The sequence below is a fragment of the Pleurodeles waltl genome, chromosome 4_1 (genome assembly GCF_031143425.1).
Source record: "Pleurodeles waltl isolate 20211129_DDA chromosome 4_1, aPleWal1.hap1.20221129, whole genome shotgun sequence".
Lineage (NCBI taxonomy): Eukaryota > Metazoa > Chordata > Amphibia > Caudata > Salamandridae > Pleurodeles > Pleurodeles waltl.
This window is the reverse complement of record NC_090442.1, coordinates 337,805,659-337,821,150: the sequence shown is the minus strand read 5'-3', so window position 1 is coordinate 337,821,150 and position 15,492 is coordinate 337,805,659. Positions and strand designations below refer to the sequence as shown.

The 15,492-nt window shown below is 42.5% G+C and overlaps 1 protein-coding gene across 9 annotated transcripts in view; it reads left to right on the top strand.

Annotated features, from left to right (window-relative positions):
* The window catches only part of EPS8 (EGFR pathway substrate 8, signaling adaptor), a 790,402-nt gene that overhangs the window by 697,334 nt on the left and 77,576 nt on the right, over positions 1 to 15,492 (top strand). For all 9 annotated transcript variants that reach the window (XM_069228470.1, XM_069228468.1, XM_069228462.1 and 6 more), the window contains one exon: positions 14,619 to 14,730. In XM_069228470.1, coding sequence (XP_069084571.1) covers positions 14,619 to 14,730 — 112 coding nt within the window. The remainder of the gene's footprint in view (positions 1 to 14,618; positions 14,731 to 15,492) is intronic.

The following is a 15,492-nucleotide window of genomic DNA, read 5'->3' as shown; positions in this document are numbered from 1 at the left end:
AGGGTGGGGGTATATGATGGCATGCAGGTAGGGTGGGGGATGTAATAGTTAAGATTTGACTTACCAGAGTCCATTCCTCCACCTACTCCTGTGAGGCCCTCAGGATGCAGAATCGCCAAGACCTGCTCCTCCCGTGTTGTTAGTTGTGGGGGAGGAGGTGGGGGTCCGCCGCCAGTCCGCTGAACCGTGATGTGGTGTCTTGAGACCACGGAACGCACCTTCCCCCATAGGTCATTCCACCTCTTCCTGATGTCCTCCCTATTTCTTAGGTGCTGTCCCACTGTGTTGACCCTGTCCACTATACTTCGCCATAGCTCCATCTTCCTTGCAATGGAGGTGTGCTGAACCTGTGATCCGAATATCTGTGGCTCTACCCGGACGATTTCCTCCACCATGACCCTGAGCTCCTCCTCCGAGAACCTGGGGTGTCTTTGCCATGCCATGGGGTGGTGTAGATGATTAGTGTGCTGATGTGTAGTGTGAGGTGCGTAGAAGTTATGGTGTTGTGTGCCTGTGGATGTTAGTATTGTTGATGGTGGTGTCTCTCTCTGGCCTTCTCTCAGTAATTGTGGTCGTAGGGGTTTGTGGGTGTGTGTTTTATATTGTTTTGGGTGTGTGGGAGTGGTGTGTGTATGTGTATCAGGTGTGTGTATTTCGAATTGTCCAATGTAGCTGTGTTTTGTATGTGTGTGTGTATTTTGAGCACAGCAGTGTGTACAGCCAATGGAATACCGTGGTTGAAAGACCACCGCGTGGATTCGTGGGTCGTGATAGTGTGGGCATATTTCTGTTGGCGTGACGGTGGAGGTTTTGTTATCGCCAGTTTATCACTGACCTTTGGTGTGGCGGACTTGTGTGGGTGTCTGAATTTTGGCGGATTCCGTGCTGTGGGTCATAATAGCTGTGGCGGATTTCCGCGGCCGTGGCGGTGTGTTGGTGGTCTTCTGCATGGCGGTAAGCGGCTTTTACTGCCAATGTTGTAATGACCGCCTATATTTTTTCTAAAGTGTATTACTATATAATATCTAATGAAGAACTCCTATTGCACCACTGTTGAAAATATCTCAAAGCATTCATGTTTTATTTATACTCTCCACTGTATTACTACTTCGAAAAAATGGGCCAATCTATTGCTCTTCTGGCATACCTCATTACCAAATTTACTACCTGAGTCCTGTGTGAATAGACATTTCTACACAGTAAACTTGTATTTTCATCACACTTGTTTTGTAACCTACCAAAGAACCGTGGAATAGATGCAGTGGATCTGCTCAACACATTGTTTTTTCAGTGATGTAAATCAGGTAAATTCCTAAAATCCATTTGAGCATGACTATAATCCCAAGCCTGTTTAAGGAAAGCGCTATTTGGTTCAGGCTAGTAACATTCAGGCGAGACGTTGAAAAGAAATACTTTCTATGGCCAGCTGCTCCAGGCCATCCTCCTGTGCAGTGGTTTACACTTGTGGGACTCCCAGATTGGTTGATCTAGTGGTACTTGATGAAAAGCTAAACCAAACATTAGTCTGACCGGGCAAGATGTTTTTCTGCAGCACTATTAGTGCAAATATTGACTGATGATGATTGGTCTGATGTTATTTTGCTGTATGACACGTGACTCCTGGAAGCCAAACTCAGATGTAGCTGTTGACAAATATTACTGCCCAAACTACATCTAGCACAGATGATCCTTGACTCGTTCTGTTGAAGGTACAGACATTCACAGTGTGACATACTCCATGCATTGTGGGCCTATCCTCTCTTGTGCACCACCTGGTCACAAAAAGGCACTTCTTTGAAAGCTTCCTGTGACTGTCCATTCCCTTACTCTGTTGAAATATATGTCGGACATCTGAGGTGCTAACGCCCATTGAAGGACATTTTTTGCCACAGCATTTCTGGTTGTAAAATATCTTCTGTATATATTGTTGGTACTGCTTATGTCCTTTGGTGCATGACTACTGGGTAAATATTTTTATAATGTAATATGATAACATGTCCAGTAAACATATCTTAAACTATAAACAGTGAAATAATCCTCCCTTATGTTTTGGAGCACTAAATAGGATAATCTTATGGTCAACTGTATTCTAGCCTTATAAGGCAGCAGCTGTTTGAGCTCAGGTGGATTAGATGGGCGTTGCGGTCTCTCCTCTATCCGATGAAAAGATGTGTGCTTAAACATGTAAACCATGTAAGCAAATGGATCTTGGGATATAAATGATGTTCTATCATGATGCAGTGGCATTGTGGTTCTAAGCAACATCAGTTAATAATGCCGTCTACGTAGCCTCTTTTATAGAGGAGAGCTGTGTAAATAAAGTCACAAAATACTCAAGATGAGAGTATATACACAGGCCAATGATTCGTGAAGGCCTGAGCTGGTGAACAAAGATGTTGTTTTCCAGTCTTCGCCTTTGTTTGACAAGTCTTGAAAGTAAATAGTGCACTCCTCTGCGGGGAGGAAAGCAAGAACCCCATCGACATCCAGCAGCCTTGATCAGTGTGCATGGCTCCTGAATTTTAGGGTACCAAAATTATGAATTTATAAATGTGAAAGATATTATCGATACTGAAAGTTTAAATGCAAAGCATTGCAAACAGATGTTTAAGGTTTTGTTGGTGGAACGGTAGAGAAAATAACACTCAATACATCCGTTCATTTCTTCTGGGAGAGATTGTGAAGCATCTTCGTAAATAAACGGAAGAGCGGAGATGTCACTGGTCTCACAGTTCCTTAAGTGTGAACTCAACTACATTTATTGACTTCTCTAAAGTGGCTTCAATATTAAAACCACTTTTCCCGTGATTACAGCATGTTAGTGATTGATATTCTTTCTTTTGGTATCGTGTGCATTTATCGTTGACATGAACAGCTGGATGTTTCCTTCATTTAGTTTTTTCAAAGACTTGTCCATAACTCTGCAAGCAATATTCAGTATATTGTCGCTTGCTGTGGAGTTGCCACTGAGACTTTTTAAAGCATTATTCTATATTCTACGAGGGCGAGTGCTGTGAGAGCAGCATTTCTGATTGGTGCAGAAGGATCTGTTTACAAACCTTATACAAACCATTATTGCCTGCACCATCATTCTGTGGTGAAAACCATGTTTGGGAGATCTGGGATTTAGAACGTGTGGATAGCATATTTGTGTTATACTTCGACCTGCCGGACAAATAATTAAGGATTTCAAGTAGAAATCGTTAAAAACGTGAACACTGCAGAGGAAATTATTTCGATTACAAGAAAGTTATTGCCCCTTGACAACGTTTCTGATGAGCACTGTCATTTGTCTGCAGATTTCTTATTGATTGCCCACGTCGTCTCAATTTCCTCAGAAATCTTGGAGTCTTATTTTCTTCGAAATGTATGGGAACTGATAAGCATGGGTACTGCAGTGTGGCTTATACCCTGGAGTGAATTCACATTTGAGTAGATCCATGTGGAAATTGATTTGGAAATAAACTGCTCTCCTGAACATATCGAAATCGGGTCTGCTAATTAAAGGAAAATGAATCTCCAGAGATACCTTTGTTATCCATCGAGGCCAACATCATCACATGTATATGACCTTCGTGTTACTATAAGGGAGCAAAATAGTATCACTCATAAAATAGTGCAAGACAATTAAAGGTCACATTCAGATGCTTCTCCTCTAGATTTTGGCTAAGTGTAGGTAGAGTGTGTAACGTAATATGTGCTTCCCATTGAGACCAAACAAGCATGTAAGAAGAGTAATAATGAAATAGACACAAAGTAAACTTGCTTGTAAGTATGGCATCATGTAGGACCCTGCCTGTCTGGCAGAGCTTCTAATTTTGATCAGGGGTAAACCTGCCAGCTAAAGAGAATAAATAGGGAATTGTTTGACCATTAATGGGTGAGAGGAGTAGCAAAGTTTGTGGCATCCGGTGTATGGACATCCATGATATGGGCAAGTGCTCAAAGTAAGGTCTTTTTTTTAAGAATGTGGTATTAGTGTATAATGTATAGATCCTTTCTTGTCACTAGATGAACCATAAAAGTGGGTCCTCAGCAATGCTCGTGTTTTTTTGTGAACTGGCAAAAAACTTGGCTTGTCAAACAATCTAATTGTATGTTTTGGGTGAAATGCCTTCTTGAGAGCTGTGAGTTTATTAGTGCAAATAAATCAGTGCACTGTTTAAATGGTCACTAGCTGGACATGAAGATAAACATAATGTTTTCCCCAATAGTTAAAGTCTAGAATTTTCTCTGGACAGAAGGATGGGTTGGTTCCCATTTTCTCTACTACTGGACAATAAGAGATTCATCTCTCATGCTTTGCATTTGATTTAAACACGTGGTTACTTATCTGCAACTTCACAATTCAGATTGTGATGCTCTGTAACGTCTCAGCTGGAGCTGGTTGGCTACTAATGGTCTGCCTCAAAGTTACCCTCTGTGGCAGAAAGAGAAAGATTGTGGGGGTATGAAATAAGATCGCATCTTCCGACCACCTCTTGGGACCTTCAGTTCTCTGAATTAAGCCAACATAGGTCCATATCCAGTGTCTATGGCCAAGCATTGGTGCACCAGTGACCAATCCAGTCCATTTCAAGTGAAATAAATTTGTAATGCTGTCCAGAACATGCATGCCGGGATTTTGCCAACCAGATTGATTATGGATACCTGAAACGATTGCATGGCCTTTGAGAGAAGCTTGAATTTGGTTTATAATTGAGGGTTAGGATTAGATCTGTTTCTCCCTTCTTTTTCTAGATGCCAGGTTTTAACAGCGTGTCTTGCATCATGTTTAGAGCAGCTGTGAGAAAGACCTAGGCAGTTTCCTGATCTATTTTCACGAGGTGTTTATTCAGGTTCATATCACTTCTAAATAGCAACCAAGCTCCTTTCTCTCTGTAGAGCTCCTTATCCTGCTTACTTTGTGGGTATGCAACAGATGTTGCACATGTCTCTTCTTTGTGCTCGTGAGCCATTCTCACAACTGATTTGATATGCTGATAATTATTTCTGCAGTGAAATACAAAACGGACAATTGCTATGAGGTGCATTTGCCGTTCTTCTCCTAAATAGACAGCTAATTTGCCTCGGAGGCAAGCCTTCCCCACCCCATTTGGCCACGGGTCCACATAAAGGGATGGCAGTCTCAAGACTGGTTGTGTTTTTGAGCATCAGAATCTCAAACTAACAGGTAAAGCAATCCTGTTTTGTTCATGTATCACAATTAATATACTAAGGTCACAGAGTTTACCTGAGCACCACCATCAAGGAAAAATGATCCTCACCTCTCTGTTCTCAAAGCAAAAACACAATTCACTTAAACAGAGACGGGAAGAAATAACCCCTTCCACTTTAAGGCACGCATCTTATATCACCAAGAAGTTCAAATGATCAAGACACTCTTTACTGAAGTGTTCAATATTGTCACAAAGCCTATAAAACAATACAAAATATGCTTAACTCGACTTTTGTAAAAGCATCCTTCGATTTACTGATCCAGCCCCAAATATCCAGTAAAATTTACTTCCCATTCCAAATAGACCCAAGCACAACTTGAAAAACATTAAAAAAAGTAATATTTTCCAACCACTTAGTAGTTCAGTATCTGATAGAGACTTCTAGTTGCAGATTCCTTACCTTAGAATTTTCCCCCAGGTGTCCGACTGGATCCGTCAATTTTTCTTCAAGCAATACCCTTGCGCGTGGGCATGTGACGTTGATCGACTCCGCTGGCGTCTTGGTCGCCATGCTGACGTCGAGAGTAGTATATAGATGCCGCCCTCGCGTAGTGACGTCAGTTCTTTTCTTTCCGCGCCACATGCTGTTCCGAAGAAGAGCTACCCTCGCTATTTTTGGGGCCGAATTCGACCGTTTTGTTGATTTTTTTCTGTGCGACTTTGGTGCGTCGAGGATGTCCCCGCAGGCCGGGTTCAAGACATGTGAGGACTGTCATCGAAAGATGTCGGTGACGGATCCTCATCGGGTTTGTCTGTGGTGTCTCTAGTGCGACCATGACCCGAAGTCGTCCTCCGCGTGCCAGGCCATGCACCCGAAGGTTTTGAGGGAGTGGTCCCTAAACCTAATGCCGGGCCGGCACTCGACTCCGCGTAGTTTCCGGTCTCGTTCGAGAGGAAGGTCTTGTTCGGTCGCAGAGTCATCACCACTCGTTTTCTTCTAAATCCTTGGGTCAAGGTAAGAAGAAGAATTCGAAGAAGTCCCATTGCTCTCTGACTTTGCCCTGTCGCTCCGTAGACGCGACGCGGGAAGAGTGTCCACGCACTAGGCCTCTGTCCTCGGAGCCTGCATCTGGGTCGGCTCCGCGCTTCCCCGAGTTGCCTGGAGCCGGAGCGACCCCCGCCCAACTTAGTTTTATGAGGCCATGCACCTCATATTTGGGCGGGCCGACCCGATACGGTGCCTGCGGGCCCAAGGGGTACAGCTGAGGGGCCTTTGGGTTCCGCTCCGGCGGCTGCGGCCCCTGCCACCAAGGTCACCTCCGGATCCGTGCGCGGATCCGCAACAACGCCGGTCGCACCCTTGAGACCTACCCCGGCGCCAGGTAGATTATCATTGCGCCCAACTTCGGTTGTGCCCACTATCGACGTCAACCCGATTCTTATCCCCGACGACTCGGAGTCGGAGCGGCGTCGACTGACGCCGCCTTCGGCTTCGATGGGGCTTATTCGCCCCAGGTCGGATTCTGACCCTTTTTCTTATGGGTACGAATATGGGGAGGAGTTGAAGGGGTCCCTGGACCCTTATAAATACCAGGATGACCCTACTATGGACTGGGCTCAGGAATTGGGTAAAGCCAGTGGTCTGGAAACTTCTCCTGCTGCTGGCATGCTGTCTCCTCCTACCGTGGCTACGGCGGAGGTAGCAACGCATGGTATGGGAGTTCGTATGGTATGGTGGTCAGTAGGGCAGCTGAGGTCCTTGGTCTCGAGCTTCCCACTGTTGAGGTCAGATCTAATCTCCTGACGGAGGTGCTTCAGCCTGGGGCTTCTACTTCAGAACCATGTTTGCCTTTTAATGAAGCCTTCACTGATGTCCTTTTGGGTACATGGTCCAAACCCAACACAGGGGCTCCTTTGAATAGGACTATTGCACGCTGCCATCGGCCTGCTCTGAACGACCCTAAATTCCTGTCCCAACACCCCATGCCTTAGAGTCTTGTTAACGAGGCTTCCTCTTCTTCAGGTGTGTAGAAAGTTGGCTCTGTATATACTATTTCAAAGTAAGAAATAGTGTGCACAGAGTCCAAGGGTTCCCCTTAGAGGTAAGATAGTGGCAAAAAGAGATAATTCTAATGCTCTATTTTAAGGCAGTGTGGTCGAGCAGTAGGATTATCAGAGGGTAGTGTTAAGCATTTGTTGTACACACACAGGCAATAAATGAGGAACACACACTCAAAGACTTACTCCATGCCAATAGGTTTTTATATAGAAAAATATATTTTCTTAGTTAATTTTAAGAACCACAGGTTCAAGGTTTACAAGTAATACTTCAAATGAAAGGTATTTCACTTAGGTACTCTAGGAACTCTGAATAATCACAATATCATGTACAGTCTTGGTAATAATGGTAATAAGCTATTTTAAAAGTGGACACAGTGCAAAAATCAACAGTTCCTGGGGGAGGTAAGCAGAGGTTAAGTTTACAGGTAGGTAAAACACTTACAAGTCTCAAAGTTTGGTCCAAGGTAGCCCACCGTTGGGGGTTCAAGACAACCCCAGAGTTACCACACCAGCAGCTCAGGGCCGGTCAGGTGCAGAGGTCAAAGTGGTGCCCAAAACACATAGGCTTCAATGGAGAACAGGGGTGCCCCGGTTCCAGTCTGCCAGCAGGTAAGTACCCGTGTCCTCGGGGGCAGACCAGGGGGTTTTGTAGGGCACCGAGGGGGACACAAGCAGGCACAAAAAGTACACCCTCAGCGGCACGGGGTGGCCGGGTGCAGCGTGCAAGCAGGCGTCGGGTTATGTATAGGAAGTAATAGGGAGACCCGTGGGGGTCTCTTCAACGATGCAGGCAGGCACCGGGGGCTCCTCGGCGTAGCCACCACCTGGGCTAGGCAGAGGGTCACCTGGGGGTCGCTCCTGCACTGGAGTTCGGTTCCTTCAGGTCCTGGGGGCTGCGGGTGCAGTGTTGGTTCCAGGCGTCGGGTCCCTTGTTACAGGCAGTCGCGGTTAGGAGGAGCCTCTGGATTTCCTCTGTAGGCGTTGCTGTGGGGGCTCAAGGGGGTCGTCTCTGGTTACTCACGGGGGTCGCAGTCGCCGGGGAGTCCTCCCTGAGGTGTTGGTTTTCCGCAGGTTGAGCCGGGGGCGTCGGGTGCAGAGTGGAAAGTCTCACGCTTCCGGCGGGAAATGTGAAGTCTTTAAAGTTGTTTCTTTGTTGCAAGAAAGTTGCAGATTGTTGAACAGGGCCGCTGTTCACGAGAGTTTCTTGGTCCTTGGTTGCAGGGCATTCCTCTGAGGCTTCAGAGGTCACTGGACCCTGTTGGATGCGTCACTGTTGCAGTTTTCTTTGAAGTTGGGAGACAGGCCTCCAGCCTTGCCGCCAAAAGTGGGGGCAGTGGCCAGAGGGGCTGGCATCTCCACTAGCTGGGATGCCCTGTGGCACTGTAACAAAAGGGGTGAACCTTTAAGGCTCACCACCAGGTGTTAGAGTTCCTGCAGGGGGAGGTGAGAAGCACCTCCACCCAGTACAGGCTTTGTTCCTGGCCACAGAGTGACAAAGGCACTCTCCCCATGTGGCCAACAACATGTCTGGTGTGTGGCAGGCTGGCAGAAACTAGTCAGCCTACACTGGAAGTCGGGTATGTTTTCAGGGGTCATCTCTAAGATGCTCTCTGGGTGTATTTTACAATAAATTACACACTGGCATCAGTTTATTGTGCTGAGAAGTTTGATACCAAACTTCCCAGTTTTCAGTGTAGCCATTATGGTGCTGTGGAGTTTGTGTATGACAGACTCCCAGACCATATACTCTTATGGCTACCCTGCACTTATAATGTCTAAGGTTTTTTTTTCAGATCCCTCAAACTAAACTGAACCATCTCCGAAAGATTAAGAATTTAATTTAATCAAAGGACTTGAATTTCGTCATTTGTGCAAAGGTAATTTCCCACATTGACTCAGACTTGACTACTTTGACTTGTTACCATACCAGTGTGCTTATACTACCTTCCGTTGCTGCCTAATTTCGTCCTGGAAGGTATTAACAATCCTATGTGCAATCATTTGATAACCTTGCCCCCATTTTAAAAGAATGACCTCAGCTCCCCTTGAATCCATAATAAGACCCAAATTGGCCTGCATATCTTTAAAGCTATGTAAACGTGTATATTGAATAAAAGATCTAGATGCACTAACCTTTATGATCTAAGAGCTGAGCAATGGAAATTAGCTGAAGGATCTGATACCCTAAAAAAAAATCTATCTTAACAGTGAAAACTCTTTTTAATTTTTTTTTTTTTTTTAAACAAACACTTTCCCTATGCATTTCAGTATCTAGTACTTTCGTTGTAGACACTTTACTGGTGATTATCAAACCCCTTTTTTTCTCTCTTTTGGACTTCAGGAAACAATTGAAACTCCCTTTTAGTAATTTGTGGGCATATGTTCTCTGTAGTACATGCAGTATCTCCTTTATGTGTACATGTATCACTTTTTACCTGCTCCAATACTGCCTAACCTGTTTAAAATGTTCATTGTATAGCGTCAAAATGTCTGTATTTTCTTACCTGTGGCATTGTTTTATAAGTTTTGTTTGTGCTACCTGCATTGTTCTTTGTGAACAAGTTGATACCATAGGAAACGTATATGAATAAACTTTCAAAAGTCAAATACTAAATCTTAACTTTCTGATCAGCATCCAGTTAGTGACTGCTGGTTGACACCTTCTTGTTACATTCTTCATGAAAGTCCTATGAAAACACAGTTTAACAAACAATTTGTGTTTATTCATCCCAATTTTTAAGACTCTCGTTGATAATAGCAATATTTTCTAGGAGGGATGACACTCCTGGTAGTTGTTAACCACAGTGGAGTAGGGTACTTGGATTTGCCCAGGGATCCTCTGGCTCCACCGTAATAAATAACTAACTCAGAGTGCCCTCCTCAGTGGATGTTACTGTTTAATTCCGGCAGCGACCTTAATAAGATGTTTAACTGCCTTGATCTCCTGTAAACAAAGATTAGAGCACCACCACTATGTGTGACCAGGGTGAACTGACCAGAATTTGTTCAAGCAAAAGATAAAGATGGAAATCACTTTGGGGAACAAAAAAAAACAAGCAATCATACAACTAATGAAAATCCAACATTAAAATTCTTAGGTTAACACAGTTTGACACATTTTTCTTGCTGAATATTTGCATCCAGTGCTCTTACCAATTCTTTGGTGTATTTCCATTTATTAACTTTTTTACTTAGTTATGACTGATTCTAGAGCTATAAGTGATCACAAAACTAAAGTAGTCTAACTATATTAAGTAACCATTCTTGGTTTGCCATACATTCAGGTTGATATGCAGTCATGATTATGAAATATACACTAAAGCTATTACTACTGACGTTGCTCTTGTTTGTATTTATGTTGAATGACATTGATATTTTGGTACTTGCTGGTGTCATCTTTCTGATTCTAGGTGTTGTAGGTAATATGTGCACTGTTCCAATACATAGAAGGATTCACATAGGCGACCCAATTTGACAGGAGCAAGACCCTCATGCATCACAGTGGATGTCTAGCATCATCATTGGGAAAGCTCCTCATCAGGCTGGTACTGCAATGCCTGATGGGCTCCCCTAAACGGGGTGCTCTTAACCATTTGGCTCAGATCGTAGCTGTGACAAAAAAGTAATAGTTATCACTGGGATACCTAATTTTAAGTACCCGAGCAGCTATTGTCCAAAAACAGGACGCGCGCTGGTGGGGTAGGTTTATTTGCCTACTATCCAGAACCTGAAAATCTTAGTTTCTGTCACTGGCCAGCGATCCTTTTGGGCTCTATCCTGAAATTAGGGATGGGCTACCTTTGCATTACCAAGTAGGACTGAGTAAGTGACTTAGTTCTTTTTTACACACTGTTGATATTTATACTCTTTGGAGAAGGTTTTTGTCCTGATGAAGCGTCGCTGGATCCGGCTGGACCGCTCAGACGCGAAACATGTAGACTTTTGAGTGTGAGGAACCATAATTGGCTATAACCTCCCCATTTTTTGAGAGTAGGTGAGCATCAATAATCACCCATTACTCTTCATTTTGTTTTTAATCTTGGTTACCATCGGATTCACTACTGATTAAAACGATGAATTATTGCCTATTGATGGTAAACCAATTTTATTTTTCGATTCTCTCCAATAGCTGCTCGGGTACTTAAAATTAGGTATCCCAGTGATAACTATTACTTTTTTGTCACAGCTACGATCTGAGCCAAATGGTTAAGAGCACCCCGTTTAGGGGAGCCCATCAGGCATTGCAGTACCAGCCTGATGAGGAGCTTTCCCAATGATGATGCTAGACATCCACTGTGATGCATGAGGGTCTTGCTCCTGTCAAATTGGGTCGCCTATGTGAATCCTTCTATGTATTGGAACAGTGTACCTATTTTTGTGTAAAGATTCTAGTGGGAGGCTGTACACTGGACCACTAATCTCCCGGTCCCTCCTTTATCATTTTTTACGTAGGTAATATGTGCCCAACAATAACCAACTAATTATTGCAAAATGTATTAGCCACAAATAAGTGAAAGGCTGCCATGGGAGAATTCAGCCAATTTGCTTGGTTTGGAATCTGATCAATAAGTTGGAATCTGCTTAATGATTCACACATTGGAGTACTAAATACTTAGAGTTGTTTTCATAAATATTCAAATTCGAATTACATGGAGGGAAACAGCTATGCCTTTAGACATTTTAATTATTTAAATCCATGCAGAACATGTCTTTGAAAGCATGATTATAAACTCCTAAGCTGCTCTCCCGCCCTCTTCCTGATTTATATTAAAAAAAAAAAAAATCTTCTATACTTCTCTGTCTTCTGGATAGTTTGTCCTGTGTGCAAAATAACTTGCTAAAGAGTGTATCAAGTTCATAAGGCATCCCACAGGCACAGCTTCTCCACATTTCTTGGTTGGAGCATGGGTGGGGTTTTGTATTCTTTTAAGTTGGCTGAACTTTTTTTATTTTATTGTTTTCTGATTAGTACAGAATAATTGGTTTCAATGCATAAGTTCACAGAATCGTGCTAAATATGTTTGCATTTAGATAATATGTCCTTTTTCAAAAAAACTAATAAGTCACTGATTGCGGATAGGTGGTTTTCTGAATTGTTGAGGTTTTTCACAACAGAATTAATTACAAAGTGATATTGAAATGTACTTTTGGATGCACAAATGGGGTTGGGATTATCTGCTGAACCCACCTTAAGCCCTGCAGAAGAAAACTGGGCAGTTAGCTATGGATACTCTTTCAGCAGACCTTTATCAAGGATTAGAACCTTTAACAGAAAATAGCCAGTTGCAAATTCAACACACAACCTCTAACAGAGTTTTAAGGAATTTAGTAATATACAACAGTAAAAACATTTGAGTGAGTGTTAACCATGGATACATTTCCTAATATATTAAAGCAGATTACATTGAGCTAGCTGTATAGCAAATATATGCATATGAAATGACAGTGGGCAACAAAGTAAAATGATTAGTTGAAAGCTTAGATTGTTATTCCCATGGGTGTTCTAGACAAATCACCATGTGTAGATGACGTCTTGTGTTTTCCAGGATAGCATACACAAAGACCAGAGCTAGATCTCTGCTGGTTTTGATGTGTGAAGATCAGCAAAACCTTCCCTTAACTCTAATAATAGTTTAAATTGGTGAGATTTCAAATTAAGTTGATAATATTAATGTATATGCTCTAAAGATAAGCACACAAACACTAATTATTTTAAAATACTAAGATTTATGTGTGCTGATTTGGGGGGTACAGTCCATCATGTGCACCCCATGACATTTCTGCGTGGCTTAGCTTATGCAGTGAGATTCAGGGGAGGGGTATAAGTCCCACATTTTCCAGATAAGAAAAAGTTTGACCATAGGGTGAACGGATGAGATGACCAAGGTTTGGGATAGACTGTTCCCATAAGCAGCATGGTCAGTACTGATTTGCATTAGGTGGGCCTGTGGAGACGATTCAGAGTTTTTTCGACAGGTACTCCATTGTGACAGAACACGCTGTTCACCTAAGACAAGGCCCATCTGCCTGATTTTGAGTTGGACGAACCTCAACTGTTAAGCCAATGAAGTAAAATGTTGTCCGTCTGTGTAAAACCTTCTCTGAATGTCCATCAGAATAGGTGCCATCTGAGGTTACTCAAACCCAAAAAGTGCCAGAGACGGTTATTGGTCCAGCACAAGTCCAGCACAAGTCCTCTATGTAATACAAATCAAAAACCAAAAACAGTGTGCTGTTGCAGAATAATCTCTTGAGACCAGCCTGCATGAAGGTACTGGACCCAAACTGGTCATCCAGGGTAGCTCCCTTTTAGGAGCCACAAGCCGTCACTCACCAATGGTGGCATAGTACATCATCAGACATTGGGCCAGCACTGCAATGCCAATGGGTCCCTCTAGGGGGCACATTGCTGGAGATTTTGGGGAATTTTTCCTTTTTTGTCTAGTTCCCCTAATCTCGTTTCTGAGAGTTGTAGAAGGATGATCTTTTACTGTTAAAATTGACTAGGGTTCCCCTATGTATGCAATTTATTCCTGAATCCCTGTCAACGGTTTAAAACACGAGTTGGAAATCTCAGGAAAAATAATGGTTCCTAGATTGCTAATAATTCAGTGATCAACATGTTTTACACCTGTTCTGTTCCTAAAGCGTTTCGTCAGGACCTGCTTCACGTAATCCACTGTTGTAGGAATCCGAAGGTCTACAAATGCGCTTGTCCTAGCTAAAAAAAAAAAAAGTGATCAGTAGTTACGGACAAAGGGTGTGCGCAAGCACAGTTGTTCACAATAATTTAGTGCTGTTGGTATTTTTATATTTCCATATTTTCTTTCATGCATTGCCTGAATTTTTACCCAGTGACAGTTGTGCTTGGATTTCGCAAAACGCATCTTTTTGAGCAGTATTAGTTACAGATGTTAGCTGGGTTTTTGGTTGAACAGTTTATTAGCGCAAGAACAGAAAAATAATCTTAACTGTTTAATAGCCCATGATGTTGTCCTGTTGCCACTGATAACCTGCTTCTAAAGTGATATTCATGTTGTGCAGTTTTATTTAGTTTTTTATGTATGAACATGTGCAAAAGTGTGGTTTGTTTTTCAGTCTGGGGAAATGCTTTGATTTTGCTTCTCTAAATCATGCCCTATTTTTTAATCTAAAAAGGAGCCCATTTATAATATAACAATTAGCTGTTGTTAATTTAAATAGACGTGCATACGGATAGTTAAAATGTGACGTCGAAAACTTTATGAATACAAATTGATTTTTATTTCGCTTGTGGCTAATCACTTTCAGTTCACAGTGACTGCATTTTGACAGTTTTCACATCTTTTGTGTTAAATGACCCAACTGAATTGGGTAGCTTGCATTTGGGAAATAAGATGATCTATTTTTTTTCTTTAGAAATTATGAAGCACAAAGTAAAGGACAGGCCAAAAGATATGCCAAATCCCAGTATGACTTTGTGGCAAGAAACAGCAATGAACTTTCTGTCATGAAGGATGACCTTTTGGAGGTAATTTGTGGCAGACTGGCATTGGTTGTTGGAAAGACTGATGTATAAATAAATACCTTATACTCCTGCATCCCTTCCGGACGTAAGAACAAATGTGCTGTAAAGTCATTGTGCTATTCACCTTACTTCCTTTAAGATTTCTTCCTGAAACAATGCAGTTTTACTTAAACAGCTATTTGAATAAATGTGTTATGATTCATTCTGATTATTCAGATGAAGTGACTAGATTCACCTTTAAACGTAGAACGAGTGAGGACAGCATTAGTGGACCAAGGTTTGGAAAAAATTACGTAAGTATACTATTGACAACACTGACTATCTGAACATTGAATGCCATTTTACGCAGCACCACAGTGTTGAAGAAATTTCGTTCACCATTACGCACAACTCCATTTGTCGAGGACAAACAAATGGTAAATAAAGGGGCATCTAACGTTCTTGTTTTTACCTCCTCAACACCTGTGGATGATGGCATTTGTTGCAGAATAGAATGAATGGATAATAGTTTTCGCAGCAAGGTGCTCCGATCCGATCACCTTAAAGTGAGTGATGAAGGTTGTGGCAATTGGACTATACAGCAAGATTTGTTTGCTTTCCTCGTCATTGTGCTTTCCCCTCTGGTGTTTGCGAGAGAAAATGTACAAATTGTTCTAAGTCAAAATGGGGGTGGTAATTTATATTCTAGAAACTTTCTGGTCACTGCCAACGACGAGGTAAACATGATCATTTGCTTCATGATATGCATGCAACACTTGCACTATC